Source organism: Ornithodoros turicata, unplaced genomic scaffold (genome assembly GCF_037126465.1).
Source record: "Ornithodoros turicata isolate Travis unplaced genomic scaffold, ASM3712646v1 Chromosome349, whole genome shotgun sequence".
Classification (NCBI taxonomy): domain Eukaryota; kingdom Metazoa; phylum Arthropoda; class Arachnida; order Ixodida; family Argasidae; genus Ornithodoros; species Ornithodoros turicata.
Window position 1 is genome coordinate 5463 of NW_026999364.1, and position 27504 is coordinate 32966.

The following is a 27504-nucleotide window of genomic DNA, read 5'->3' on the forward strand; positions in this document are numbered from 1 at the left end:
CGAAGTCCAGCCGCAGGCGCTTGTGTTGCCGTACGGCAAACACTGATCCCCATCTTGCGTTTCCTCCCCCCTTTTCTTTGGTCTAATAAATATATCCCCCCCCCCCCCCCCCCGGTCAGGTTTTAGCGCCTTCCGGTTTGTGGAGGGGACGGCACAGCGTGCACAACGACAACACCAACAATAATGCGTCCCTCCCGGTTCCACCGGTAGCCACACGTATATTATATACTATATACCACCGGTTCCAAGCTTCCGCAAGGTGCTACCCGGTGTCCGGTGTGCCGAGCACGACCTACGCGACCTACGTCGTATGCGCGCCGGTGTTTCCCGGTGGAACGTGGACTGGGGTGGATTCTGTTGGATTCTAATAGCTAGCCGTTGGTTGGACGGACGACCGATCACGTGGGCTGATGAGTGATGGCCACTTGCTGATAACCCGCTTGAACATGTGTTTGAAGCATGGTTTGAAGTGGTTTGATGTGTGAACTGACGAAGTGACGATAAGAGTCGAGCAGCGGCTCATCTAGTAAGGTACGAAACATGTTGCAAGGGAATCAGCATGAAGTCTGAAGAAAAATCTTTTTTCTCAATCATCTCCTATCCACGCAGCGTTTTTCATGGGTGCTAAGTTCTCGTGACTAGATCAGTATTACCATCAGCTCCGTGAGCTATGCGCCACTTTTCAGAAGGAGAAGAAGAATAGCCTGGTTCTGTAGAAGCAGCACACTTTTGCGAAGAAGCAGAGGTAGCGATCGAAGGCTTGGCGAGTACATTTCTGACTACGTGCAATACACACTACCATTATTATTAGGACATTTCTATCTGCCAGATTCCTCTTGTGGTCAGAGATGACGATGAAAGATGGAAGCCAGTGAAAAGTCACAAAAGTGATGGTTCGATGGCAGGGGCGGATACAGACCCTCGGTTTGGGGGGGGCGGTTTCTTTGCCGGAGCGCGCAGTGGGGGAGGGGGAGAGGGAAATGCAATGCATAAACTGACGTTTTGGGGGGGGCGATCGCCCAACCGCCCCCCCCTTGGATCCGCCACTGTTCGATGGTCGGTCTCGTCTGGTCATTCCTCTGTGGACGCCCAGTTTCGTGTTCGACTTTTGGATTATATGCGAACTTATGAACCTGAATTTCTGGCCGTGATACTGTCTCCGGAAAAGTTCCTTGTATTTCCCTGAAACTGTACCTTTTCTCAATCTTTTTGGAATACAGAAACGAGTGTGAAATTCGCCTTCCCCATGTAAAGTTCCCACAGAACCCTCCCAAAGTCTTTTCCTGGCTACGATGTAGATCTCTTTGCTCTCTCGTCAAGCTCATTCTATGTACCCAGTGGGTTCTGAAATTGCATGCACAGGGGAAGGGGGCGATGTAGAAAAAAGGGGAGTGTAGTCGTAGTCATGATGTAACCCAAACAGCTAACTGCTTTACAAGTACGTCTTTGTCTGGCCAAATGTTTTGCCGCCTGTCGCAGTCAGTTTCAGGCGTTATTTCGCTTCACACTCCTTGTCCTGGGTAGAAACGTCTATTGCCAGCCCAACAACAATAACTTTAACATCTGTTCATGACAATTAAAGCGTAATACGTTGACCAGAGTGATTAGACGAGATTATATGTGCAGCCGTATGTATGTGCAGAAGCATTGGAGGGTTCCGCAACAGCAGGAGGGATTAGCAACTGTGGCAAGGTTGATCAGACTAAATATGGTTCAGGTTACAAAGTAGCTTGGGATTGATAAGATCCCCATTCCCACGTGGGAAAACTATGTAGTGTATAACTTTCAAAAGACTTATGCAGATCAATGCTTGAACAAACAATCATGATGTGCTATGGAAATTAACAGTTAGGGGAAATTCGTTCACTAATACATGTGCGCAGTGGTTGCAAGAGTGTTTGATAGTTGGGTGATTTACTTAGTATTGTTTTAATTATTGAGTAAAAATTTGTTCAGTAACTCTGTTTGTTCTTTCTTGTGATGGTGAGTAAAAGTGTGGGATTGTGCTAGCATTACTGGTGCACAGGTACCTGCAGCTAGTCACCCCTCAACATTATGAATGATATCGGAGAAGGTATAGCTACGGAAACACACTTTTGCAAAGAATAAGGACAAGTATAAAAGAATAAGTGTAATTCCTCCTCCCCTGTTGTTGCCCTCAAATATATCATAAGTAATTTTGTCAAGTATAACGTTTCAGCAATTATTTGAGCAATTTAAGTGTCCAGGAGTTGTTTAAAAAAGTGTGGTGAAAAAACTTTGTGAAATGCCATGGGCACGTATATAAGACCTGTGGTCGTTTCATAAGAATTTGGGGACATGAAATTGATGTTTTGTTGTGCTTCAACAGCTAGTATATGGTGAAACGCTGGGAAGGTTATCTGTATGTTATGTCGGGTGACTGTAGCGTAATCCTGCAAGGAATGGAAATTCCGTGAACCTCGGAAAGGTTTCTCTGTACTTCATATCTCAGGGAGCGGTGCTGCTTTATGTATGTGAGGTGGTGTTCTTCCTTCTAGTATTCCCTGTACAGATAACGAGCACTTGAAGGTTTTTGCCTCACCCCCTTATTTCCCCTTTTCATGGAAAATTAGTATCACACAGATGCAGACTAAAAATGTTTGGTCAATACCTCCGAACAACAAAGTAAAGCATAGAAGGTTGTCATATCTTGCGTTATGGAAAGACTGAAGCTGCTTTTATAGCAGCTGTCGGACGATGCATTCGTTTCTAAAAGGTTCGAAAAGTAAAATTGTGATTTCAAAAATGTACCACACTGTTTCACACAGTGCAAAAAGATGAAAATAAATTATGAGACTGTCAGGGTGGGCTGATATCGTAAAATAGAATAGGGTTGACAAATGCCTCGTGAGCAATTGTCCGCTCCCCAAAGCTCACACATATAACTATGTTTGTCTGTAACATCAAGTCACAGTACTAAAAACTAGGGTTGCATGTTCATTTTGTGTCAATGCAGGAACCATCAGGAACTCCTCTTGAAACATGAACAGCATGCAGCCAGCTACAGTGGCACACCAACAAAGGGTGTACGTCTCTGGAAGCCACGTAAGCTTTGAAGAAGACAATTTCCACGAGTTCAAGGCACACAGAGACATGTCAGTTGAGGATGTTTCACCAACATGCAAAGAAAATCATTCACGCCAATGTATATCCAGGTAAAGTTTTGTTCATCAAGTCTGGTGCATGGAGTACATGGTGGAGTAGCATACATGGGCAGAGTGGTCAGGTCAGAACATGCTGGAGACATAGCTGGAGAATGAGCTTGTTAAGATGATGCAGCAGGAAACTATTCATTGCAAGAAACATTTTGGAACTTTGCTTGTAACATAAATGGTAGAAAAACAGTAAAACATATTATATATTGTATGTGCACTCTAAAGGAAGTCCTCTCAGATGCTCATATAATATTAACTATATATTATTATATTATATTAACTATATTCTAAGTGCTAACATAATGCTCCTGTCTCCGCTTGCTTACACAGAAAGACAATTGAAAAAATAAAAAAATAAAAAGCCTATTCAAAGCAGGGACATCACACAAAACTTCCATGCAGTGGCTATCCATGAAAAGGTCGATGACATGACTTTGTGCACACTTCACATACTTATGAGACTGTATAGAAACCACCTTGAATAGGCATTGTTAGCCCTACATGGCTTTAGTTGATCGTCTGCATAGCAACACGCAGTGGAAACATCCGTTCAGCACGATTGCTCTACTTCACAGTAAGAAGGGTTTGTGGCATCTCGACCAAGATTGTGCATGTAATCCATCAACGTGTTCTGCATAGGGGATTCACCAGAATATATTGATCAGGAGTTTAGTCAGAAGATCAAACGAGAACTGAATTTCTTTATTTATTTTTGCTCCTTACAGGACAATCTGTGCATTCCTTAACACAGGACTGGGAGGAACTGTGTACCTAGGCATCCTTGACAGTGGCAAAGTTACTGGCCTCTACTTGACAGAGTTCCAGGTGCATGCAATATGCAATTGAACTACAATGCAGTATAAATGACACTGAGTTTTCTTTTAACATCTGTTCACTAGGGCAGGCTTTATAACGTTATTTTTTGAATGTTTGACACAGTGTTGGAGCTAACTCTTTATTGTAATCAGGGTGTCGAACTGAACCAGAACCGAAAACCGTACCCAAACCGTTATTTTTGCCGGAACCAAAACCGAACTGAAATTTTTATGACACTGTTGAACCCGAACCGGAAAGAATAATAGCGGTAACCGGTTCACAACAAAACGGTTCGAACATAAAAAAGTCAGCATAAGAGTTCAAGTGCCTCCAATCCCCAAACGAGGACACATTGATCTCCATATCATGGATTTCACAAATTTTCACCTAACAGTCAAACGAGGACGTATAGTAAGTATGCTTTCAGCACCTTTTTTAACACGTTGTAGCGCTGTTGTCCTTGTGAGCGCGCCAGCTAGCGCCCCCGCGCACGACCTGCGGCGTCGGCTCTTCAGAAAGGAGGTGCCACACGGACGAATGAAGCAGGAAAGGAGTAGGCCAGTTGTGTATCTCTATAGGACAAACATGTGATTTAGCAAGCGCCCAACATTTTGCTTTACACATGAGCAGTAAAAATTAAACAAGTCAGAAACATGAGAAGTGGAGAAGGAGCGTACTCAGAACGGTGCCTGTTTGATTGATCGTGGGGTGAAAAGTAAATGTGGTTCTGCTTACTGGTAGTGCAATTCTGTCGTGACATGTTGCCTTTGTGTTGTGGATTAACTGGTACGTTGCTGTCATCTCGGAGAGAGCAAAGCTGGCAGACTTATTTTCGACATGCTTCAGTACGGTTTCAGATCGATTCACGCTACGAATGCGGTGTGCTGTCAAGTACTGTTGTGTATGTAAAATGTTGTCAATCTTATTAGGCTTCCTTTAAGTGTATCTTGGTGGCGCTGTGCGTGTGAAAAAAATGATTTGGGGAACAGAAAGTAGCAGGACTATACCGCTTCATCAGCGTGGACACTATTTGCAAGTGTTCATCCATTTCTCCGTTCTCTCGCTAAAGGGAATACCTGACCACTAAAAACGTTAATGCAGACAACACCAGTAAGCTATTAGCCACGCATTTCCTGATAAAAGCAGTTTTATGGGAGATATAAAATGGGAGCGTTCGCGAACCAGTTTGCGAACCGGTTCGGGGCTGCGAACCAGTTTGATTTTTGGCGTGGCCGAACCGGAACTGAACCGGAACGAAATCAAATCAACGTGAACCAAACCCCTATTTTTTGTGGTTCGACACCCTGATTGTAATTAAGCTACTTTTTTCGGTAATCTGTAACTTCACTCTTTGCTTTTGAACTGCGGTAACTTCTTGAGGAACTTGTTCCTTTTTTAGGGTACTTTGTGAAAGTAACTTGAAATAAGTTCCTTTTGTTCAATTGTGGTCTACAAATAACGGAAGCTGCTTCGTCTCGTCCAATGATACGGCAGTCGTGTGCATGCACGGCGCTGCTGACGCGACGCCCTCGTTGTTGCACGGTGAACTCTGTAAATTGTGTTCTGGTCATATACTTGGGTCATCATAGCGATGAGCAGCATATTCATAATGATCACTGTGTAGCAAGATTAAATGCCACACTTGGCGCGGTTCTACGAAATATGTACAGGCTTCTTCAACTATGGCATGTATCCCCCAGCTTGTCTGCACTTATGCTGTATTATCAATGTGCAGAGGACAACCGATTAAAATAAATTAATTATAAAAAATATAAGAAATAAATTATAAAATTCCGATGCCTGCTTTCTACTCCGTTGTATGCCTTCATTACAGAAACAAAATCAAGAGAAGCACACAAACTTATGCTTATTTCGTTATATCAAATACCAGTACAATTTTGATGTAGCAAAAGGATTATACAGTGTCTTCCACCTCCCATTCTGAGGTTAGGATCTGAATCAATTATAGAAATGTCAAGAACTAAAAAGTGTACATATAGGTAACAAGTAACTTGAAAGTAGCTCGTTATTTTTCCCAAGTAACTTAGGAACTTCTAGTCCATTGTTATTACCGGTGACTTTGTTACTAACTTAGTTACATTTTGCACACAGTAACTTAACATGTGACGAGCTCCTTCTGTCGTGTAACTTCCTCAACTCTGGTTTGACATAATTGACAGAGGGACCACATTTTGCTGAGCCTTGAGAACCTGCTCACCCGATACGCTCCACCTGTCCCAAAGCACATGTGTCAGCTTCGGTTTGTTCGTGTCGTCGGAGAGACAGAGTCCCAGACATGTAATATACAGAGGTATGTGCATTACTGTTAGCAGTGCTACATCGCTGTTCTGTATTGACATTGTATTATAGCTACCAAGTGCCTCCAAGGGAAAGATTGAAACCTCATGAAATTCAGTCTTCACGCTACTGTTGGTGCGACAGAGATGCCTGTGCACAACGCAGTGTGGTATGTCTTGTGTGTTTCGTATGCGAGTGCAGGTATAGTGAAGAATTGTGACATGATGATTGATTGGATTTGGAGGAAGATTTAATGGAATGCTATATTAGACATAATTGAAATTTAGTGAATGCTCTATGAATTGGTGTTCCAATGCCACCTTCTTAACTTGGAGCCATACAAGCATAATTTCACATCAGACCAGGCAAGGCAGCCCAATTGACACATCTACACATTTGTAGGATTTATTATGGCGGTGCATCTATAACCAATCGATCAATCAATCGATCGATCGAGTAAACGGGCACCCTCAGCTATGCTTTAGTGGGCAGGTGAAATCAATCGATCGATCGTACTCCCAAAAGTCCCCTACGGGCATTACGTGGGAGGAGTGGGTTACAGGAAGTGAGGAAAAAAATAATACATAGAAAAATTATATAAAAAAATATATAGAAAAAAAAATAGATCGATCGATCGTACTCCCAAAAGTCCCATACGGGCGTTACATGGGAGGAGTGGGTTACAGGAAGTGAGGAAAAAAATAATACATAGAAAAAAGGCAGTAAAACAGCAACAACAAATGGAAACAACAACAACAACAATGCTATACAAGTAGGTTACACAAGGTATTGTAAGTGACGTAAGATTTATACACTGGAAATAGAATTACGAAATTGAGACGAGTCAGTTATGGTAACGATGTGGGGCGGGAGGTTATTCCATTCAATGGCAGTCTTGTGGGAAAAAGGAATTTGAAAATGAGTGTTACATTTTAAGCAGGCAACTTTGAGTTCGTGGTCGATGCGAGATGATATTCTGTGAGGAAAATTGATGTAGGATGACCTGATGGCAGGAGAATGGTGGAACCTGTAAAAAAGTGATAAGGGTGCGGCCCTCCTACGGATGTGCAGTTTGGCCAGGTTGATGTGTTTTTTTAATGAAGCGATACTTGCATATGGTGAGTAGTTGGGTAGTTTCATATAATAATCGACCAAGGGGCGCCGGAGACAATTTCATTTTCTTCAGGAAAAAATAAATGTTATTCCTAATCCAAAAAGAACCAAAACAAGCCTAGTCGCAGGTCTCTGCGATATTTCGTTCTCGGTCGGCGAGGCTCCAAGTAAATCAGCGTGATTTGGGCAGTTCCAGCTTTTTCAAATTCGGTGCGCTGGATCCTCCGAGCGGCTGCTTTCTTCTGAAAGCAATTTTTTTCACTGGCAGAATGGGTGGTGCAGATTTGCTTAAGATGATTAAATTCGGTGGCAAAGCCCGAAAAAATTCGAAAAAAATCGCAAAAATGTCTTCGAGGACGTTCGTAGCGCAACTTTGCCGATTTCTTATGTGGTCCCGTAATTTCCGAATATGACAAAACTTATATGAGATGAAAGAGCTTTTTTTACTCTTTCATTTAATATATAGCACGTTATCATACCTTCAGGCATCCGTCCACAATGACGCCGTAATCGCGAAGGGCTGCCAGAATATCGCAGTTTTCAGGACCGTTTTTCTCCAAAAGGCCATCTTCAATTTTGTTTATATTTTGTGGAGACATGCCTTGGACACCGCTCTTTGATATTATAAAATAAAATTTCTACTTACTTTATTTCTCCAGGGCGTGCAAATTCTTTTCCCGCAGCCTGGTCGCTTTTAATTCTAAGTGCCGGAGAATGGTATTCACAGGGGTGCTCTTTTTCTTTCGTTTTTTCCTTGCTGAAAGGTATGACATTATGTGCTGAAAAGATTGTTTGACATGCACTCAAGGATCGATAAAGGGTAGTTACTGCAAACACTTATTTATTGTTGCTGTTTTACAGTGGAAGCCCCAGCACCAACCGCTTATGATAAACACCAGTCCCAGGCGGCATTGAATGTTTTTTTTTAATGAATTACTTCACCTGGACACGATGTGCACCTGCCCAGTTTGCACTCTCTTGTTTGCGTTGGGCACAAGCACAATGATTTGAGGTCATTAAGCATAAAACACTTGTCCGAGACAAGACTCGGTGCATTCAGACTTAAGTCGTCGTTGGCACAGTAGGTGCAAACGCACTCTTCCCTGTAGGGGCGCATAGAGACATGTGACGAGCGAAGGGAATAGAACTTTGTCAGGCTCATTTTGACTTCGGGATGCGCCTCCCGAAACTTGTGGTATGCATCCTGAATTTTTCGTGACATATAGCGCTTTGCCACTAAGTTGTCGGCATCTGCTCCCCGAATTTTCACAACATCTCGAGGCCTTGGGCTCTGAATTGTACAGTCCAATTTATCGTTCAGGTAATACTCGAGGGCCAACTTCACATTCTCGGGGTCGATGACATTCCTGCTAGAGTATTGATCAGGCGTTATCCATACTCCGTCGTTTTCCAGGAGCCTTTGACTCTTCTTGATCATGTAGGTTGTAGCTTTGGGAATAGCTTGATGTATCTTAGCCTTAGTGAATGACAAGGGGAGTAAAGTCAAGAGTCTACATCTTCCCTGCACGGTGTTGCTTGGGACATACACCTTCCGCAAGTTTTCAAGCAATTCGTCACGCTGTCTCTTTTCCACAGTTTCTCCCTCCACGGGAAAGTCCACACCGTAAGCAGTACTCAGCCGGTGACGAGGTGACTTTTACACGGCACTTGCAATTTCTTTGTTTTCGTTTTACGTACGGCATGGCATGCCTAACTTCCATAGGCGGTTTTAGTGGGCTAACCCCAGTGTCGTCTTCACAAATTATCTTGTTCACACTTTGCACGATTTCGGTCGGATCACAAAATTCTGAGCCTTCGGAGCTAGGAGGTGAAGGATCTTGTTGGCTTGAGGATCCAGACCCACCGAGCTGCAATCGGAATGTGTTATAGCATTTCACACATATTTCATCCGTATCATCAACACGGTCGGCTTGAGACGCAAGCAAAACAGTCTTTAACAAAGTCGAACCGATCAGTGACACAGCCCTGAAGTTCTTATTCCACAGTATCGTCTTCGTGTGGAGAGCTCAAGTCACTAAAACCGTTTATCTCGCTGTTCCCACAAAAAGACTGTGGTTTCTTCGGTGAAGGACATCTTTATGAAATGGATAGTTGAGAAATAAAGAACCTCCCGTGCACCCACAACCCGTGAGGACCAAACGGAATTAGGTGCTTTTGTGTGTCGGCAATAGTCGTGCATTTGGTACTCCTACTTTTGAATGCTTTGACACTGCGCTTATTTCGAACCAGAAAGCAAAGTAGCCGATAAGGCTTCCCAGACTTGCTTGCATAAAGCACTGAGCTCGGAAACAAATGGACGCCACAAAGCGCACGGGAAGATACTTCCATGCGAGACTTCCTGTTCTCACGTACAGCTTCACCTTGAAGTGGCTTTTCTAGAAAGGATTAACCCTATGGGGAGAGGTGGGTGGGCTACAGAGTGCACTTTTGTTTAATTTACAGTCATAATAGTCGAGGTTCATCTTGGTTTTGTCAGCCTCTAATGATGTAGCCTCCAGGAGAAGGTAAACGGGTAAAAAATGCGATTCTCCGACTCATAGGATCTAAAAGCGACCAAGGCACGGGAAAATAATTTGCACGCCCTGAAGAAATAAAATAAGCAGAAATTTTATTTTATAATGTCAAAGAGCGGTGCCCAGGGCATGTCTACACACAATATAAACAAAATTGAAGATGGCCTCTTTGAGAAAAACAGCCCTAAAAACAGCGATTTTCTGGCACCCCTTCGTGACTACGGGCGTCAGTGTAGACGGATGCATGAAGGTATGATAACGAGCTATATCACACAAAACGAAAAAGTAAAAAAAGCTCTTTCATCTCGTATAACTTTTGTCATATTCGGAAATTGTGGGACCCCGTAAGAAATTGGCAAACTTGCGCTAGAACATCCTCGGAGGCGTTTTCGCGATTTTTAAAAAAATGTTTTTGGACTTTGCCACCGAATCTAATTGTCTTAAGCAAATCTTCACCACCCATTCTGCCAGTGAAAAAAATTGCTTTCAGACGAGAGCAGCTGTTCGGAGGATCCAGCGTGCCAAATTTGGAAAAGCTGGAACTGCTCAAATCGCGCTCATTTATTTGGAGCTTCGCAGTCCGAGAATGAAATATTGCAGAGACCTGCGACCAGCCTTGTTTTGCTTCTTTTTGGATTAGAAATAACATTTATTTTGTCCTGAAGAAAATAAAATTGTCACCGGCACCCCTTGGTTGATTATAAATGAAACTACCCACCTGCAAGCAACATCTCATTTCTCTGTCTGTACTTTTAGGTATTTATTCATTGGCTGTATTGCCACCACTTTAATAATCCGATTTTTATTGACATCAACAGAACGATTTTATTTGAGAACAGAACAGACGATTTTATTTGACAATACCTATCATCATTTTACCTCCAGCAGATGGTACCTCGAACATTACATGGGGGAGTGGGTTACAATAATAAAGGGTTACAGCATCGCGAGTATATGTACATCACATTTACCGTATTTTCACGCGCATTAGCCGCGGCTTATGCGCGATTTTTTTTTCTCACGGGCGCCCTGCGGCTTATCCACCGGTGCGGCTTATCTGATGACTATTTTTTCCTGGTATTTTCCCCATACGCCGATTTTAACGAAAGGGCCGACAGTGTCTCTGGAAGAGCACTGCCCTGCCGATGCACGAACAGTGCGTAACAGGGACGGGTCCACATTCGAGTAGATTGATCTTCCTGGTGCATTCCCCCAAGCAGCTTTAAGGAAAGTGGTGACAGTGATTCACGTCTTCTGGACGATCACTGACCCATCAGTCCACGAAAAACACCCGACAAGGGCACAATCCGATCTTGGTAGAACTCCAGAACTGACCTCCTCTGTTGTACACTGTGCCGATCCCGGAGTATGGACCACATGGTTTATGGCCTTCTCTATGGTCTCCTTTGTAGCACAAATCAGTCGTCTCATATTGCCCGCGGCTTGTCTGCGGGTACGGCTTATCTGCGGGTACGGCTTATCTGCCAGAAAATTTTCAAAACGTCCCAAAAAACGCGTCCTGCGGCTTATCTGCGGTGCGGCTTATACACGTGAAATTACGGTAGTACAGAAAAATAGTAAAAGAAAATACAACGAGGTGACATTGTTAGACAATGTGACATACAACAAAATTTATGCATGAAGAAACAGCAAAGTGGTACATCATAAGCTACAATGAAAATGCATCATGAGATATACGTTAATAGTACGTTAAGAGCTACTGTACACAAGGAAAACACATAGGAAGGTAACCAAATAATAACTACGAGAACAGAACAGAGATGGCATTACGAAATTCTTGAATTGGTATTATTGTTGCGATGTTGCTCGGAAGGTCATTCCATTCTAGGACGGCGCGGCAAAAGAATGATTTTGAAAAAACATTAGAATGACATAAAAAGCAGTCGACTTTGTTTGGGTGATCAAGGCGGGGAAAGATGGCAGTGGATCGGCGAATCGGACACTGTTGTGGGGGAATGTTATGTAAGAATTTATTAAAGAGAGATAGACGTGAGGTAAGTCGGTGCTGTTCTAACGACAACAGGTTAAGTTCGCGTTTCAAAGCAGCGACTGATGTATTAGGAGAGAAATCATTACAGATGAATCGTGCTGCTCTGTTTTGAATGGATTCGATGTTACTCATTAAGTACCTCTGGTGAGGATCCCATATTGGTGATATCTTGCTGTAATATGGCCTACTACGTATAAAACTTCTGTTGACAATGACATTTTTCGTCTCAAAGAGTGTACAGGGATGACAAGCTAAGGGACCAATTTCTTTTTCTTTTGCATGTTATGTACCTTTGCAAACACATCTTAGTTAACATCCTAGGCTGAACAGTGTGCATTTTTCTCCGAGCACACTTTTGTCCTCATGCCCTTTCTGATATTGAGGCATGTATCATTGAAAATTCAGTATACTGCATGAACTTGTTTGGGCAAAACAGTCCACACTGACGAAATTCCTATCTTGTGAGGAAATTTTCTTATATTAGGGTTTTCATTTCATACAAAAATTTTCTGCCTATCGCAATAAATGTACATAGTGTGGTACATGCTCATCACCTACGTGCATTATTTGAGGCAGGAAAATTAGGTTCCGCAACTCACCCGTACTATCAAGGTTGTCGTCATAACTAGAGAGCGGGTTTCGAGGCATATGCCTTTTCATTGGGGGTTGTTCAGATGATGCCTTTTGATCTTCTAAGCACGAATCGGGTCGAAGGGGACTCATTAGTGCCTTAATGTTAATGCATTTTTTGCCTTTTTTAAAATAGGTGCCGATAAGTGCCTAAACGGGCACTTTGCATGCTGGTTGATGTTTATTTCATAGTTTTTGCAACAAAAAATGAGGACACACTTCGCCACACTGCATCACAGAATGCCAGTATCTCCCCGGTGCCGAAAGTAGATTATTTTTTGCCTGTATTCCTTGTGCCCGATGCAACATCACGTCTGCCCTTGCAGCTGTGGTTAATGGTGACCAGGGCTGTATAAGCTACTCACAAAGTGTAAGTAACTTACAGCTACATGACTCTAAGAGTAACGAAGTTACAGGACAAGTTACTTAGACAGAAATGCACCTCAGTTAGTTATACGTTGCTCGTGAAATGTTGGTATGTGGTACAGTCGACCCGCGTTTATCCGGACTTCATTTATTCAGATCCTGCGCTATCCGGACAAAAAAGCATGGGGACGGATTTCTCCCCATGTATTTCGCCCTCGTTTATCCGGACTTCAGCTTCCGGACTCGGACGAGAATTCCAGGGAACAGAAGTGACTAATACCCAACAATCGGCTTCAGTTATCCGGTCATTGTCCAGGAAGGACACTTGGCCCACACCTAGTCAAGCGAGGTCGAGGACCCTGGTCGTGGCCTCCTTTTTACTGGCACAAAGAGGGTGTTGCTAGGAAGAATTATCTCCCTTTGCGACTTTGCACGTTACACAAAAGTAATCCACTGAGCAGTCTGGTCATTTCAGACTGCGAAGGTCCGCAATGAGGACCCCTGCGCTGCAATCACAGATGACGACATCGTCAGTGTCGTTGCTTCCGATAGTGTTCAAGAAGAATCTGATGATGAAAGCGGGGATGCACCAGCTGTGACGGTAGAAAATGCGCGGGCTGCACTGAGAACAGCGGTAGTATTTTCCGAGCAACAAAACAATATTTCGCAAGGTAATGCCATTAGCAAAGGTTTGCAAGAACTGGATGCGTGTATTAGAATGAAACAGATGACAGTGGATAGTTTTCTGTGCAATGGTCAATACAAATGTCCTTTTAGGATCACTCTGGATTTTCTTGTTTCACTTCTCCGGTTCCCCCGCTATCCGGACACTTTCACAGGAAACCAGGCTGTCCGGATAAACGCGGGACGACTGTATAACACTAAAACTCGCATGGAAATTCGATTGAAGAAGTAACTTTCCTCAGAGTGCAAGTTACTCTAAGAGTAGTTGAATTACAGTTACAGATACATCTTTCATCACAGGTACATGTTTCAGAAAGTAGTTGGTTACAGTAATTAGTTACACAAAAAGTAATTACTTACAGTCACTCACCTTTAATGAGTTAGTTTGTGGCTCTGGTGGTAATGCTCCTTCTGTTCCCGACGATATCCCTCCCTCACGAGTACCCACGTTGGTACCAGCATGCATCATCAAATCGGTCGATGTCGTGAGGTCATTTTTGGCGTGTAGGGCGATTTGTAGTGACAGGCAACAGAATTTCACCCCGGAACACATTTAGATGGTGCTTGTTTTCTACTGTCTTCACGCTTTCAATACTAAGATGCGTGCACGGTGCTTTGAGTTAGCCATAGCTAGCCATAGAGTTAACCATACTGTCAGAGCGGTCTTGTGGACGCCAAAATCTCCATTATATTTTGCTTCCTATTTCTCTCACTGGCTCTGTGGAATTTTTGCAATGCAACTGAAGAATGACATCAGAAGTTATAATAGAAGCATATTTTTTTTATCAGCTATTGTCAGTGAAGTGCACGCGATAGAGTTGTATGTTACCATAAAGCGACCAATGCTGGCGGCATCGCTCGTAGTGCGATGTTGATCGTGCCTTTTTGGGCCCTTCTTAGTGTCTTTTTAGGCGCCTGAAACGCATGTTTTTAGTGCCTTAAAATCCACTCTCTAGTCGTAACAAAGACATGCAGGAGGGTAGATCTTTTTCTCCTTCAAATGTAATGTATGCGTAAATTGAGTACCCAAATTTTCAGGGTGCAGCCATGGAACGATATGTTGTGGAGATTGAAGTCTTTCCTTGGGATGGGGATGATCCAAGAAACAAGACTCTTATTTCTACTAAGATGCATCTACATCCAATGTTTGAGAACGAGGAAGATATTTGCTTTATAAGACGACAGGGTAGCAATATCAGGGTAAGTGACATCATCTTCAAGGGGAAGTAATTTGAATTATGTTTTTTAACCACTACCACTAAGTATAGTGTGCAAAAGAGGTGCTCTAGTGTTGAAATATGGCAGTCATCGGAAAAGCCAGACACCGACGGGATTTGAACCACGCATCTCTCGATTATTGGTGGAGCGCCTTGACCTGCCATATTTCAACTGTTCATGTTCCTAGGCAACCTGAAGCTTGTGTTGTGTTTGTCCCTTTGTATGTTCCAGCCTCAGAAAAATTACTTTCAATCATGCCTTGGTGTTCTTCCCAATTGTTGTTGTTGTCACAAAGTTTTAGTCAGGCACATTTTGCAACCTTCTCAAGTCAGGGCTGTCGAAATATTCGATATTCTAGCCAAATATAACGATCATGTATTCAATATTTGGTTCAAAATAGTAGTGCAGGGTTCGCCTAGATAAACTTTGAGGTTTGTAACGTTGATAGAACAAATAGAAACAGTGTCTGGAAGCTAAAGTAGATGTTAGAGGGCGTTTTAGGCCCCAAAATTTTATGTCGACACTGCCAGTTGGTTCGTTTCTCTGCGAATCAATCCTGAAAATTGAAGAAATGCCACTGCCTAACATTTGCAATCAGCTATACCTGTGTTTCAGCTCCTTCTGTCAGGTGGCGAAATGGTAGAACGCGGCATTGCAGACGATATCGAAACCAAGTGAACAAGTGGAACTGAACGCAGACGACTACTGTGTGAAGTCTTCTGCAATGCCGTGTTCGACCATGTCGCCATCTGACGGAAGGAGCTGAAACACAGGTATAGCCCATTGGAAATGTTAGACAGCAGCGTTTTTTTAATGTTCACGATTTATCCGCAGAGAAATTGACCATATGGCAGTATCGACATAAAATTTTGGGGCATAATATGTCCTCTAACATCTACTTTAGCTTCCCGACACTGTTTCTATTTGTTTTATCTCCATTACAAACCCCGAAGTTCATCTTAGCGAACACTGTACTGTGAAACCTCTCTAGTACGGACACCCACGGGACCAGGATCCTTGGCCGCTGAAAGGAGGTGTCTGTACACGAGGGTATTGAAGTAAAAGCATTAAAGCTTGCCGGGGAAAACCCAGCTGTCCGCAGCAGGGGAGTGTCCGTCTGGGAGAGGTGTCCATAATGGGACGTTTCACTGTATCTGCTCGAATACCTCGAGTGGTATATTCGAGTATGCAATCACCAACTGAAATGGCATGCACATCGGGCAGTTCCGGTTTCTACGGACTCAATTTGGCCGATTTTTCATTTCCAGTGTGTGCTGCACTCAGACGAATCCATTCCAATCAAGTGAAATACAAAACATTTCTTTATAGTTTGGAGTGAAGTTCTGTATTCAGAAGAGTACACCTCATATGTGTTTTATTTCACGGTGCAACATGAAGGGACTCAAGCTGTTGTCCTAATATTTTACGATTACAGTCAACCCTGTATTTATGAAACCTCAGTTTATGAATTTGCTTGCGTTACGACCAGTTCGTCGCGAAACGAAACACTTCTCATTAAGTATTTCGCGCTCGGTTTATGAACCTTGATTTCCGAACTGTGAACACATTTTTTATGCACAAACTTAGCAGAGTCTACCTTTTTTACCTTGTACGGGGTGAGTACAGTCGTCCAGGTCATTAACACATGAATTGGTAGGGAGGGTGAAAACCTCTATTACCCCGTGTCCTACTCTTGAGGCCGAAAGATAAGAAGATAAATATTGTCTCTGTGGTACGCCAGCGGCTTTCATTTCAAGTCGAGTCAACTCACTGCGAATGAAATGTAACAATAGATTTCCTTTCATTGAATGACATTGAGGTTCCCCCACTCACTGTGAACCTCGATGTATGAATCCCTCGTTTTGTGTACGATTTTCCGAGGAATGCATGCCATTCATGAATTCATAGGGATGCGTGTATATATGGCATCTAAAGCACTTAATAGTGCGACATACTTTTCTACGTCAAATTGTAGCTTATGGATCATGACAAAGTGTGTCAGTGTAAGAGTTACTTTGAAGTACTGGTTTAGGTGCATTTCTTTTCTATTTTAATTCAGAGCCAGAAAGCTCTCCCCTGCAGCCAGGGTTGCAAAAAATCGCGATTTTTATGAAAAATCAGGCAAATCGGATTTAGTTGATTAAATCTGATTAATTTGATTTTAATCAACTCCTTTAAGTCTCCCTTCTAAACCATAGGTGGGAGTAACGCGTTACAAAGTAGTGCGTTACCGGTATACACGTTACATTCGAGAGTGAAATATGGTAATGCATTACATTAGGGAGAAAAGTAATGAGTAACGTAACGTCATTACATTTTTAATAACTAACGCGTAACGGCGTTATACGTTACTGCGTGTTCGGGAACATTGCTTCATCGTCTAAACTTGAAAGCTTGAGCAAGGACCGTGCCTGCAGAATCCGGGAAAATTCCCGATTTTTTTTCTATTCACCTTCAACAATGACAAGGAGGTCACATCGGAACCCAAGAAGAACGCAAAAGAAGGGTTGTTGACCTACCCTGGTTGAGATGTCACCTTTGTTTACCACCTCTGCTTTTCACTCCCTCTGGTATTTTTCGGACGAATGGGGCAAAAGCAGCAGAAAAATAGCCCCTACCCTCTGAACAAGTAGCAAAGTGCCAAAGGATTGGCTGTTTGGATTTGTACTGTGTGAGATAAAAGGTCACTGTCTCTATCAACCTTGACAAGGACCACTCACTGATCATTAGGCGTCCTCTCAGTCCAACGGGCGAAGCTTACAGATGAAAATTTTGAACATCAACTACTTCTGCGTTGCAATAAATCGTACATGTAAGTTGTGTTCATGGGTGACCCTTGTTTGTGCCCAACATTGCTTGTATTGATTTGCGGAATGCACTTATGTGACTCAACCAAAAACAGTGCATATTATAAGGACAACTGGTGAAGTAATGCAAAAGTAACGGCATTACGTATCAGAAGTAACGGCGTTAGTAACGCGTTACAAACTACCGCAACAGTAACGAATAACGTAACGCATTACTTTTTGAAAAAGTAGTGAGTAACTGTAGTGCACTACAAAATAAAAGTAACTTCCCCACCTATGTTCTAAACTAACCATTTTCCTCGTAATCGTGAAATACGACTATGTGGTAATAATTCGCGGGTACATAGCATTAAATTCACACCCCATATCACCTTGTTTCCTTGATTATGTATGCTGCCAACTCAAAATATCAAAATAAAATGCTTTAGGCAGAGCTTCATGACTATGAATCACATGTGCTCTTTACACAACACAAAACTTTTTAAGGTATTAAGGTGACTTTTTAAAGGTTACTTTAAGATAACTTTTTTAAGGTCATTTCATTATTAAGGTTTAGGAAAGCTGGTTTTAAAATAATGAGTTAAACAGTGGAACTTGGCCGATGCAGCGATGAGCTATTGGTCTCAGTATTGTTGAAATGACATTGAGGAACAGAAGCTGAGATTTCACGCCACATTGTGTCTCTTCCTCATCAATGTCACAAAGAAAATTTCCTTTTCAAGAAAATCCTTTCCAAAGATTTGGTAAAAAACGACAACATGATCACACTTAGCATCGGTAATTAAAATTGTGGTTAAAATCAAGATGACTTAAATCACGTAGCCCTGCCTGTAGTGGTAAAAGAACGCGGCACAAAAATCTAGAACAGTGTCTTGCGAGACAAACGTAACCAGCAGAAAGCCACTAATGGAAGCCCAAGAGTTATGAAGGAAGTTTGTGCCTCCTTGTTACTGAAAGTGATGAAAGAGATACACATAGCTGGCTATAGTGAATTATGTAAGTTATGTATGTAATCTTTATAATCTCTGTTGTGTTGTATGATAAGGAAAGCATGTTCGGTGGAAGACTATGCAAACTTTCTGGCAGCTTTTCCTTTCTTCCTTTCTTTTTCTTCCTTTCTTTTTCAGTTGCATAATTTACCCTGATATTTGAGTGAGAGAGACAAGTGAATGCTTGCCTTCTGTAATTAATAACTACATTACATGTGGGATTGTCGCCCATGCTCACAAGGATATGCAGCAGCTAGAAATATGGCAAGGTGGTTCAACAACAGATGTGCTGCTCGACCCCCTCTGTGTTTGACTCCCTATCCCTTGGGCAGTAATGGAATGCATCTAAAATGTTTCTAAAAAAAAATGAAGTATGCACACACTCAAAGCTACAGTGTTTAGCGAAAACCTCTGCTTCTTTGATAAGCAGCTGTGGGAAGTCTAGGGCATTGAGAACATTATAAAGTATTTTATCTGGTATAGGAGGTGTTGTAAATAGAAGATTATGAGAGATCAGCTGTTTTTGGTTTTAAGTAGAGCTGTGCAAATATTTGAAATTTCTAATATGAAACGAATATCTGCTGCTATTCGAATGCTATTTGCAACCTATTTTCGGTATTCGAAATTTTAAAAAAAATTTCGAATTGTACTGAGGCGAAGTCTCGTTATCACCATTCTGCAAGTGGGCTTCGGCCCATTACATCCAAGAGTTAGGTGAAGCCCACTTCATGTTACTGACATTGTTCTTTTGATGTGCGGCTCCATTCTGCAAGTCTGCTTCACCTCATTACTCTCTTGCGTTAGGTGAAGCCTGCTTTATACTGTTTACAATATTTTGTCACCGCTTTCTACAAATTTTGTGAGCTCATGGTCAACGCTATGCTCTGGGCACTGCAGGTTCCAGTAAATGTATTCCCAAGTTTGAGAGTTATGTTCAGCAACACATGGAAATATGTGCAATTTCTAAAAGAAAAGTAGAGGAAATTCACAATATGGACATAGAAATGAGGAGATGCACACAAAGGAGGCTACATGGAACATGTTGACCAACTCTCAGTGCAGTTCATCCCACTAATGCAGCAGTCTACTGTACACAACACAGAGGGATCCTTCTCTCACGATATGTAATGCTGGTTGAAAAGGCTCACATGTTCGAAGCAGAACATCATCTAGTGAGCAGAACACCAAACATATTCCACCTTGAGGTATTCAAAATTATTCAAATTGGGCCTTTTCTGATAATTCTAATTCGATTCGCCATCTGAGGAAATTATGTGGATTCGATTCGCAGTGTAAGGGAAATATTCGTAAACTATTTGTAATGGAAATTTTGCTATTTGCACAGCTCTAGTTTTAAGCACGTGTCACGTGTGCTGGGGTTTGTGTCATTCTTTTGGATTAAAAGATGTTGGTCGGTTGCTGTGACCTTCGGTTGCTTTGGCTCTTTTCCTTATCAGGAGGATTAGTTATGCCATACCGCGGTAGTTTTCATAGTAACACTCTAAGTGGTCCACACATGTGGTAAGCAGGAATTTGGTGAAAGCTTGGGATTTTTTTTTAATAGAAAATGTTGCAATACCTATTCAGAATATTTTCTGCAGATACTGCTGGTACAGTACCATATAATCACTCTCAGAGATGAACCTCAAGTCACATCAAGAAATGTCAAATTTGAGAAGATGCATTTTACTCAATTCAAATTTTCTACATGAGGAGGTCAAGAGTTGAAAAGAGGTAGCTCAGTATGTGATCCGCAGACTGAAATAGCTTCGTAACATGGGATTGATAAGACATAGTATTCCATTGTGCACATTTTGTATATATAAATCAGTCTTTCTAACGTGATTCCTGCAAGGATCTAAAAATGGTTTCATAGCATAGTCAGTGTTTTCTAAACTGTGGGTCGTGACCCCCAAGAGGTTGCTAATCGGCGCAGAAACTATAAAGAAGAGCTGTCCATAGACCATGCTTTTCCCACTATTCTGTGTCCTAAGAAAGCTTGTGGTAGCAGACCACCATGTCACATGTTACTCACCATGTTACAAGCTTTAGTGAATAGGAAGAGTCGTCCCTGCTGCCACACGTTTATTTTTCTCTCCGAGATGGTTTCTGGCCAGTCTAACTACCTGTGACGATATTAACTGTCAAATTAAATTTCAGCGCCGGTTTTGTGTATCGCTATTTATGCGCTGAAATCGAAAAGCTTGTGGCGTCGCGAAATCCGACTGGGTCGCAACGCATTCTCTTGTTGTTCTGATGGGTAGCACAGCTTGGGAACCACTACCTTAAATTAAGTAACCTGTACGAGTGACATTAATATGCAGTTCTATATATGTTATATGTTTATTGCAGTGTACCATGCAAGACGTTATAGACATGACAAGGCAGGAAGTCAGGGCCTACTACACTTCTGAGTAAGTTGCATTGGTATTAATGGAATTGAACGAGGGGAAGATCTATCAGGCCATAGTTTGTTCTGTACCGTGATAGGTCAAGCTGTTTAAAACATGTCACACTCTGCATGGAGCGCTAGCAAATGACGTGTGTGAGAAAATCTAACGTAAAGCTACGTGAAGTTAAAGTGAACCTTTCCCGTTCAAAAATAACCTAGTCTCTGGCTGTTTTCATGGAGTACCCTTAATTTTGTCAACTTATGCCACCAAAAGGTGGGTTACAAAGCTGCCTTCAATCTATATTCCGGTTTTTTGGTGATGGTATAGTACTACATGCTGTGTGCAGGCATCCCCTTCCCCAACATCCTTTGTTCTTAATGACATGAAAAGCACCGATAGACAACGCTGCAAATGTCATGCACAATGAAATTCTCACCATGGTATACCGTAAACGAACTCATTGTGAAGCTTGGCTTCCTCCAGGGGCCATGTAGACGGGCATAATAGAGATTAACATCTGTCATCACCAAAGGGTAAAGCACAGGGAAAGCAGGGAAAGGGAACAGGGAAAGAAACGGACAGATCGTACTCATCACATTTACACTAGCTAGCTTCCCTGCCTGCTTTATGCTGTTCACGTTGCAAAAATATCAGACCTGTGAGAGGCTTTTGTAGGAGATTATAAATGCAAATTTGAACTGAAGTAACATTACACACAAATGCCATCTGAAGGTTCATGGGTACATTATTAACTGACACGAAAAAGCATTGCATTATGGACATCAGTTATATTACACATATATAATAACGCTTTTGGAATGGAACACGAATATATCAAATGTCACAGCATCCCGTATGTCTGTATTTGTCTACATGTTCAAATACAGTAGAATCTCGATGATGCGAATCTCTCGGGATGTCGGAAAATATGTTAATAATCCAATACAGTCGTGCCTCGTTAATATGACCCCCATTAATATGGACGACGCGAATTATGGACAGTTTTTCCCCGGAACAAAACTTTTGCCATATATTTGTGTCTCGGTAATATGGAACCCCGCTTTTCGGAAAATGGACAGCACAAACTGATACTAATTCCATAGGACCCTATGTATTTTTGCCTCATTATTATGGACATGTTCTCAGGACGACAACCTGTAGGAGAATTGGATGACGAGCCGTTGTTCAAAATTTATTCTTTCCTTTGTCTCTCCAGAATTCTGGGGATATTGTGCCACCCTTCCAGGGTAAAAACCGTTACGAGAACACAAAAGGGTGACGCGCCCTTCTTCGAAATTTCGCCCTTTGTCACTGAAGACACCTAAAATATCAAAGGGAGGCTAGCAGTAGGGGATGCTTCTGGAATGGGCATCATGACGTCATAGCTGTTATAAAAAGCACGGGGACTTTATGTGACTTCAGTTTCTCCCAAGGTCATCATCGAGGACAGATCACATAGCTCGAGCAGGTCTCAAAACAGCGGGACAGATCTCAAGCAATCAAAATTACTGAAATGCTGTCGACTTTGAACATCAGGAGGTATGCGTACAAGCAAGCACTGATTACTGAGTTTTTATCGCTATAAATTATATTAAATATTATTATTATTATTATATTATTATTATTAACGTTATTATGGACGATTCACTTTATGGACAATTTTAGTGAGGAACGAAAGTGTCCATATTAACGAGGCACGACTGTATTCGTATCCTTCGTATCAGAAGAATTAAACCAAATATAAAAATTGAGGCAAGAAAATAGACAGTGGTTGTTCATTTTCCATGACTCTCAAGTGAAAGGGGTCAATTGGAACGCTTTTTCGTCTTCGTTTTCTGCCGGTGCTGCCAAAATTCGCGAGATGATTCAAAAGGCTCAGCACGTGTTCTCCACACGCGAGTCGCACAAATGTGTCGTAAGGCGAGCTTCTGCTAAAGAACGCAGGTGTTAGGTAAAGTTGACTCGCGGAATGGTAATGCCTAATGTTGCCAAAGTTGTGTGTCCCCTACATGTGTTCTGGCAACACCTTCTAGATAATAGAGAAGATATCTCAACATGCTTTCAATAACGTCATGCAACCTGGTCTGGCTGCCGTACGTTTTCAGTGAGTGGGCTTTTCTCTTCTTCACCCTTTCAGTGACGTCACGTTTGTCTATTGCCAACAGCCACAGTAAGGTTGTGATGTGAATTGAACGAGTGCAAAGGCCTTCTCTGTCGTCTAGGAGGTGTTGGTTCTGGAAACACCACCTAGATAGCAGAAGGCCTGTGCCCACATGACATAGCGTTGCACAGGAAGGCCTGCTGTGAATGCTGTTATGTCGTCAATGAAAGAGCGAACAAGAAGGGAGCTCGAAGCAGCTCGCAAAGCCAGGCAGGTCTCCGTGGGTGATAGTAAGCGAGCACGCCAGATGCTATCAAAAAGGTGTCGGTTCCGGTTGCTTACTCTTTTCCTGAACCAACGTGACTTTGCACAGCTTCGCAGTTTATTGTTGCGAGGGGGGTAAAAAGATCACAACACAGATATGGTGATGAGGTTCAGGACTGTGTAATCCTTCAGATCTCATCTTCTCCACTGCCAAAGCGAGAGTCATTGCTTGCATTGCGAAGTTCGTGGTGAGGATCTGGCTCCCGTCTCAAAAGGTGGAGAAGCCTGACTGGCACACTCTCGCAACATGGAACGACCTCTGTTACCTCCTCCAGCTCTGTTTGTATAATCTGAACCGTAATACTTAGGAAGAATTGGTATTCATGCCAGGACCAGAAAGCAATTTCTATCATCCGTGATTGTATCATCGAGGTTCTACTGTATAGAATAGTGAGTTTACAAGAATAATGCATTTTATAAGTGCATTTTTTATTACGTATCTTATTGAGTTCTTATTGAGTATATTTTGGCCGTTCAGACAACATAAATTATCAGTTATTCAATTATGTGGTAGCTAATGACAACTTCCAGTTCTAACAGTGTATAACTCCCCTCTTTTCATCGCCATTTTAGTGACAGGTAAATGATGAGCAAACCCCAATCTCATTGCATTGCTTGAATTTGGATACATTTTCGCATTCAAGTTCCTCAAGCAGTGTTGGATCAGTCGAGCCCGTTTATTGCGATCTTCGATAGAACGATAACTCCGATATTGAGATCGAATTGCTGGTTCCCGTGAGCTCGCCCATTGAACTACATGTAAACAAAACATGATATAACGATCGCCGCGAAAGCGCTTGCTCGCATATTGCGATCGGAATTCTCCCGGCGGCCGGTAAAACGCGTGAAAATTAGAAATCAAAATTGCACCATTTCACTGAAAACAAACTACAGTACATTGGCATTTTCAAGAGCCTTCGCCTCCGTGCCCGCTAAAGTGAGAACGCAGTGCGTTTATCCGCGTATGACTGCCGGGGTTTAGATGCGTGCGTTGCAAGACAGGCGACTTCGAAAAAGCGGAAGACGCTCGCGCGAAGTGGAGAACGTTGTTCCCTCTCCACATCGTTCTCTCGTCTTCAAGCTTTCTTTCTTGTTTTGCTGCGTGCTTGCTACCATAGATTGAGAAGTTACTCGTCAAAAAGAACTCGTTACAGGTTAAGTTAACCGTGTGCAAAATGTAACTAAGTTAATAAAGAAGTTCTTCAGCCTGAAATGTAACTCGTAGTTACTGAGTTACTTAAAAAATGAACGAGTTACTTCCAAGTTACTTCAAGGCTACTTCGGACACAAAATAGCATGACGCAGGTGCAGCAGCGCAGCACATGAGCAGTTGAGACCTTTAGTTGCCTGCGGAGGAGTCCAACACGCTTAGATCGTTTTCGTTTATGTCCAACAATAGACCCTCCCCCTGTTTGTAAACAAATGACGTCATAGTGTTCGAGAGCACCAAAATTTGGTAGAATTGAACTACGCTAGCTTGAATTGAAGCTAGAGGTGAACAAAGTCACGCCCGAAAGCCACGGTCTTGAGGGGATTACGATATGGTCCCTTACAGGGACGCGACCCTCCGTCCTACTTCTCTTTCAATCGGAGGCAGCGTAGAAGTGCTCGTTCATGGAACCCAGCCCTGTCCTTCCGCTTTGTTTCAGTTTCAGTCTGTCTACCAATGTCACATGACGTTCCTCTAGTACAGGTCTATTCGAACCCTTTGCATCTTACTCCCTGAAGGCGCACAATGGTTCAGCTTCATTTTAATGGCAGCGGTTCTTACTTCCTGAATAAAATACTGTAATTGATTTGAATATCACGTTTTATGGCAAAAATGACACGAAGGAACCGGAGAGAAAACAAGAAAACATGTGGACGTGAGTGAAAAGCGAGTTAAAGTAACTTGGAACTTAAGTTACCTTGGGAAAGTTAGCTGGAAAAGGAACGAGTTCCTCTGAAAGTTACCACGGCGCAAAAGTACCGAGTTAAGTTACAAGTTAACGAAAAAAAAAGAACTTAGTTACAGTAACGAATTACCTCGAACTCTGCTTGCTACGATGGCGTCCGCGGTTCCGAGACGCTCTTTGACGAGGAAACACGCGTGGCTCGAAACGAAGTTGCATGTGTTCTACGGGTTTCATACTGGTGCAAAACCGCGCTGTGAAGTACCGCGGCTTCGAAAACGTGTATTGGAAGACAGTTGCGTGTCGCTGCTCCAACACGCGTCTTACCGGTGGCGGAGGCGCATTCTGATGGACCATGCAGTCCCGATCGTGAGAACGGTGATGACTACGGCATTGGATGACGAGCAATGGCCGAGATCGTCGATCTCAAAAGGTCCGGCGCCTTATACGATGTCGGCGGTTACGTTATCAAAAGCTTTCGACACGCAGCTGCGTCAATTTAGAGCTTGATAAAATGCGTCTGCGCTCGCAACAAACGCGCATGCTTGGCGGCATTCTACTTGTGGCGATCTACTTCGTTTACGCGATCCCGAGCGGCAATTTCTCGAAAGCTCGTTTTTAACAATACTCTGATATAACGACCAGATTTCGCGTTTCCGTCAATATCGTTATAAACTGGCTCGACTGTGTTGACTCTTCCCTGATGTGCTGTGATATGTGGTGTGTTGTAAATGGATTGCGCCAAAATCCAGAATCCATTCTGCACTTTTGGAATTGTTTGTTTATTTGTACTTCTTCCTAAATGCAGGTCGAGAAAAAAAGGGGCTCCCTCTTGAGAAACACCCTACATTGCCAGTTCTTCACAAACGGCACCCACAACACCAGCTGCATTCTGTGAAAACAACGGTGCAGTTTGGCAACTTGATGTTATATTTTTTATAAGGAAAGCACCTTTTTCGTAGACTGTCTTCCTACATGTACACGCATATACTATACTTGGGTCCAAAGCAAGCATACATGTTCACCTGTGCATTATCCAGAAGGGTGTACAGAATGCACAAGTCACGCATTTTTTTAAGTTATGTTGGAGTTGGAAGTTTCGGATTACATGAGAGGCCGTTGTGTCACGAAATGGAATGAGGTACTCAGGCGTGGGGGGATATTACATATATAAGGAACAGCTTTGCTGCTGCTAGTCTAGCAAGCGGTACCTAACTGTTCCAAACTGTTTCTGTCTAGGATGCTCTTTTATGAAGTGTCCGGTAATTGCTTGGTTTGTCACTGGCATCGGTTGAGTGCTATACTTTTGTTTTTCGTTTCTCTGTACATATTGACATGTTCTTCATTAAGAATTTAAAATGTGTATTTAATATGCAAATATACATTGAGAACAAAGGATTTTGTCAAGTTTTGTCTGAATGAACAGCGAAGGCCTCATTATTATTATCGTATCTTAATCAGGAATACCCTTGTGATGATGCATGCATGAATGATATTGCAATTGCAATTTTAGAATCAAGGTGTGCATGGTCTGAGGCTTTAAACATCCTCTGAGCCTGCACACTTTGAGTCTAGATGGAGTGTGTACAGAATGTACAAGTCAGGCATTTGTGGAGGGGTTATTAAACTTATTCTTTGATACAGTGTAATCTGATCTGTCCTCGGTCGAAGCAGAGCTGGTCTTGCACAATGCACGGAGCTCCCGTGAATCTCGTCACTCTAGGATTCTGGGCAAATCACGACATACTATGGATTGGAGTAGTGCCGTGCAAATATTCAAAATGATGATATTCCATGATGACGTTTCTCGACTAGAGGTCTGTTCAGAATGCCTAACCAAGAGGAACTACGCTAACTCCCAGCTGGATTTGACACTGGTCATCTTCGCACTAACGATTGGCCTGGAGGGCCCCGGCAGAAGTCGCTGACCCTCGCTGGAGCAGGCTCTGACCAGATGATGCCGTCGTGAAGCTTCAAGTGACACTGTCGCAGGAGAGGGAACTCGTGCACACCACAGTCGTCTTCCTTCGCTCTTTGGTGGAACGATGACATGTTGAAGGCGTACAGTGCGGATGCAGACGTCCGACAGTGTTGCACTCACAACTGCACATGGGCATATGGTGTGGGAGTCGATGGAAAGAACTAGGAACAG

At 42.7% G+C, this 27504-nt stretch overlaps 1 protein-coding gene across 4 annotated transcripts; it reads left to right on the plus strand.

The window, feature by feature from the left end:
• The first annotated feature begins 395 nt into the window (after positions 1-395).
• LOC135373924 (uncharacterized) lies at positions 396-26996 on the plus strand. 4 transcript variants are annotated; one of them, XM_064606969.1, is made up of 9 exons: positions 396-531; positions 687-763; positions 2978-3176; positions 3902-4001; positions 6173-6303; positions 6363-6459; positions 14667-14828; positions 20995-21056; positions 26161-26996. In XM_064606969.1, exons 3-9 carry the CDS (start codon positions 3004-3006, stop codon positions 26186-26188), a joined length of 753 nt encoding a protein of 250 aa, XP_064463039.1. In that variant the 5' UTR covers positions 396-531; positions 687-763; positions 2978-3003; the 3' UTR covers positions 26189-26996. The 4 variants fall into 4 exon arrangements, with proteins under 4 accessions (XP_064463039.1, XP_064463040.1, XP_064463038.1 ...); XM_064606970.1 differs by lacking the exon at positions 687-763; XM_064606968.1 differs by lacking the exon at positions 396-531 and having other exon boundaries at positions 539-763.
• The last annotated feature ends 508 nt before the right edge of the window (positions 26997-27504 follow it).

Bases quoted from the DNA above. Each gene is read 5' to 3' on its own strand.
- LOC135373924 (XM_064606969.1), top strand. From the start codon at position 3,004: ATGAACAGCATGCAGCCAGCTACAGTGGCACACCAACAAAGGGTGTAC. The intron at 3,177-3,901 runs GTAAAGTTTTGT...TGCTCCTTACAG, and splicing joins TCACGCCAATGTATATCCAG to GACAATCTGTGCATTCCTTA. The intron at 4,002-6,172 runs GTGCATGCAATA...CATAATTGACAG, and splicing joins TCTACTTGACAGAGTTCCAG to AGGGACCACATTTTGCTGAG.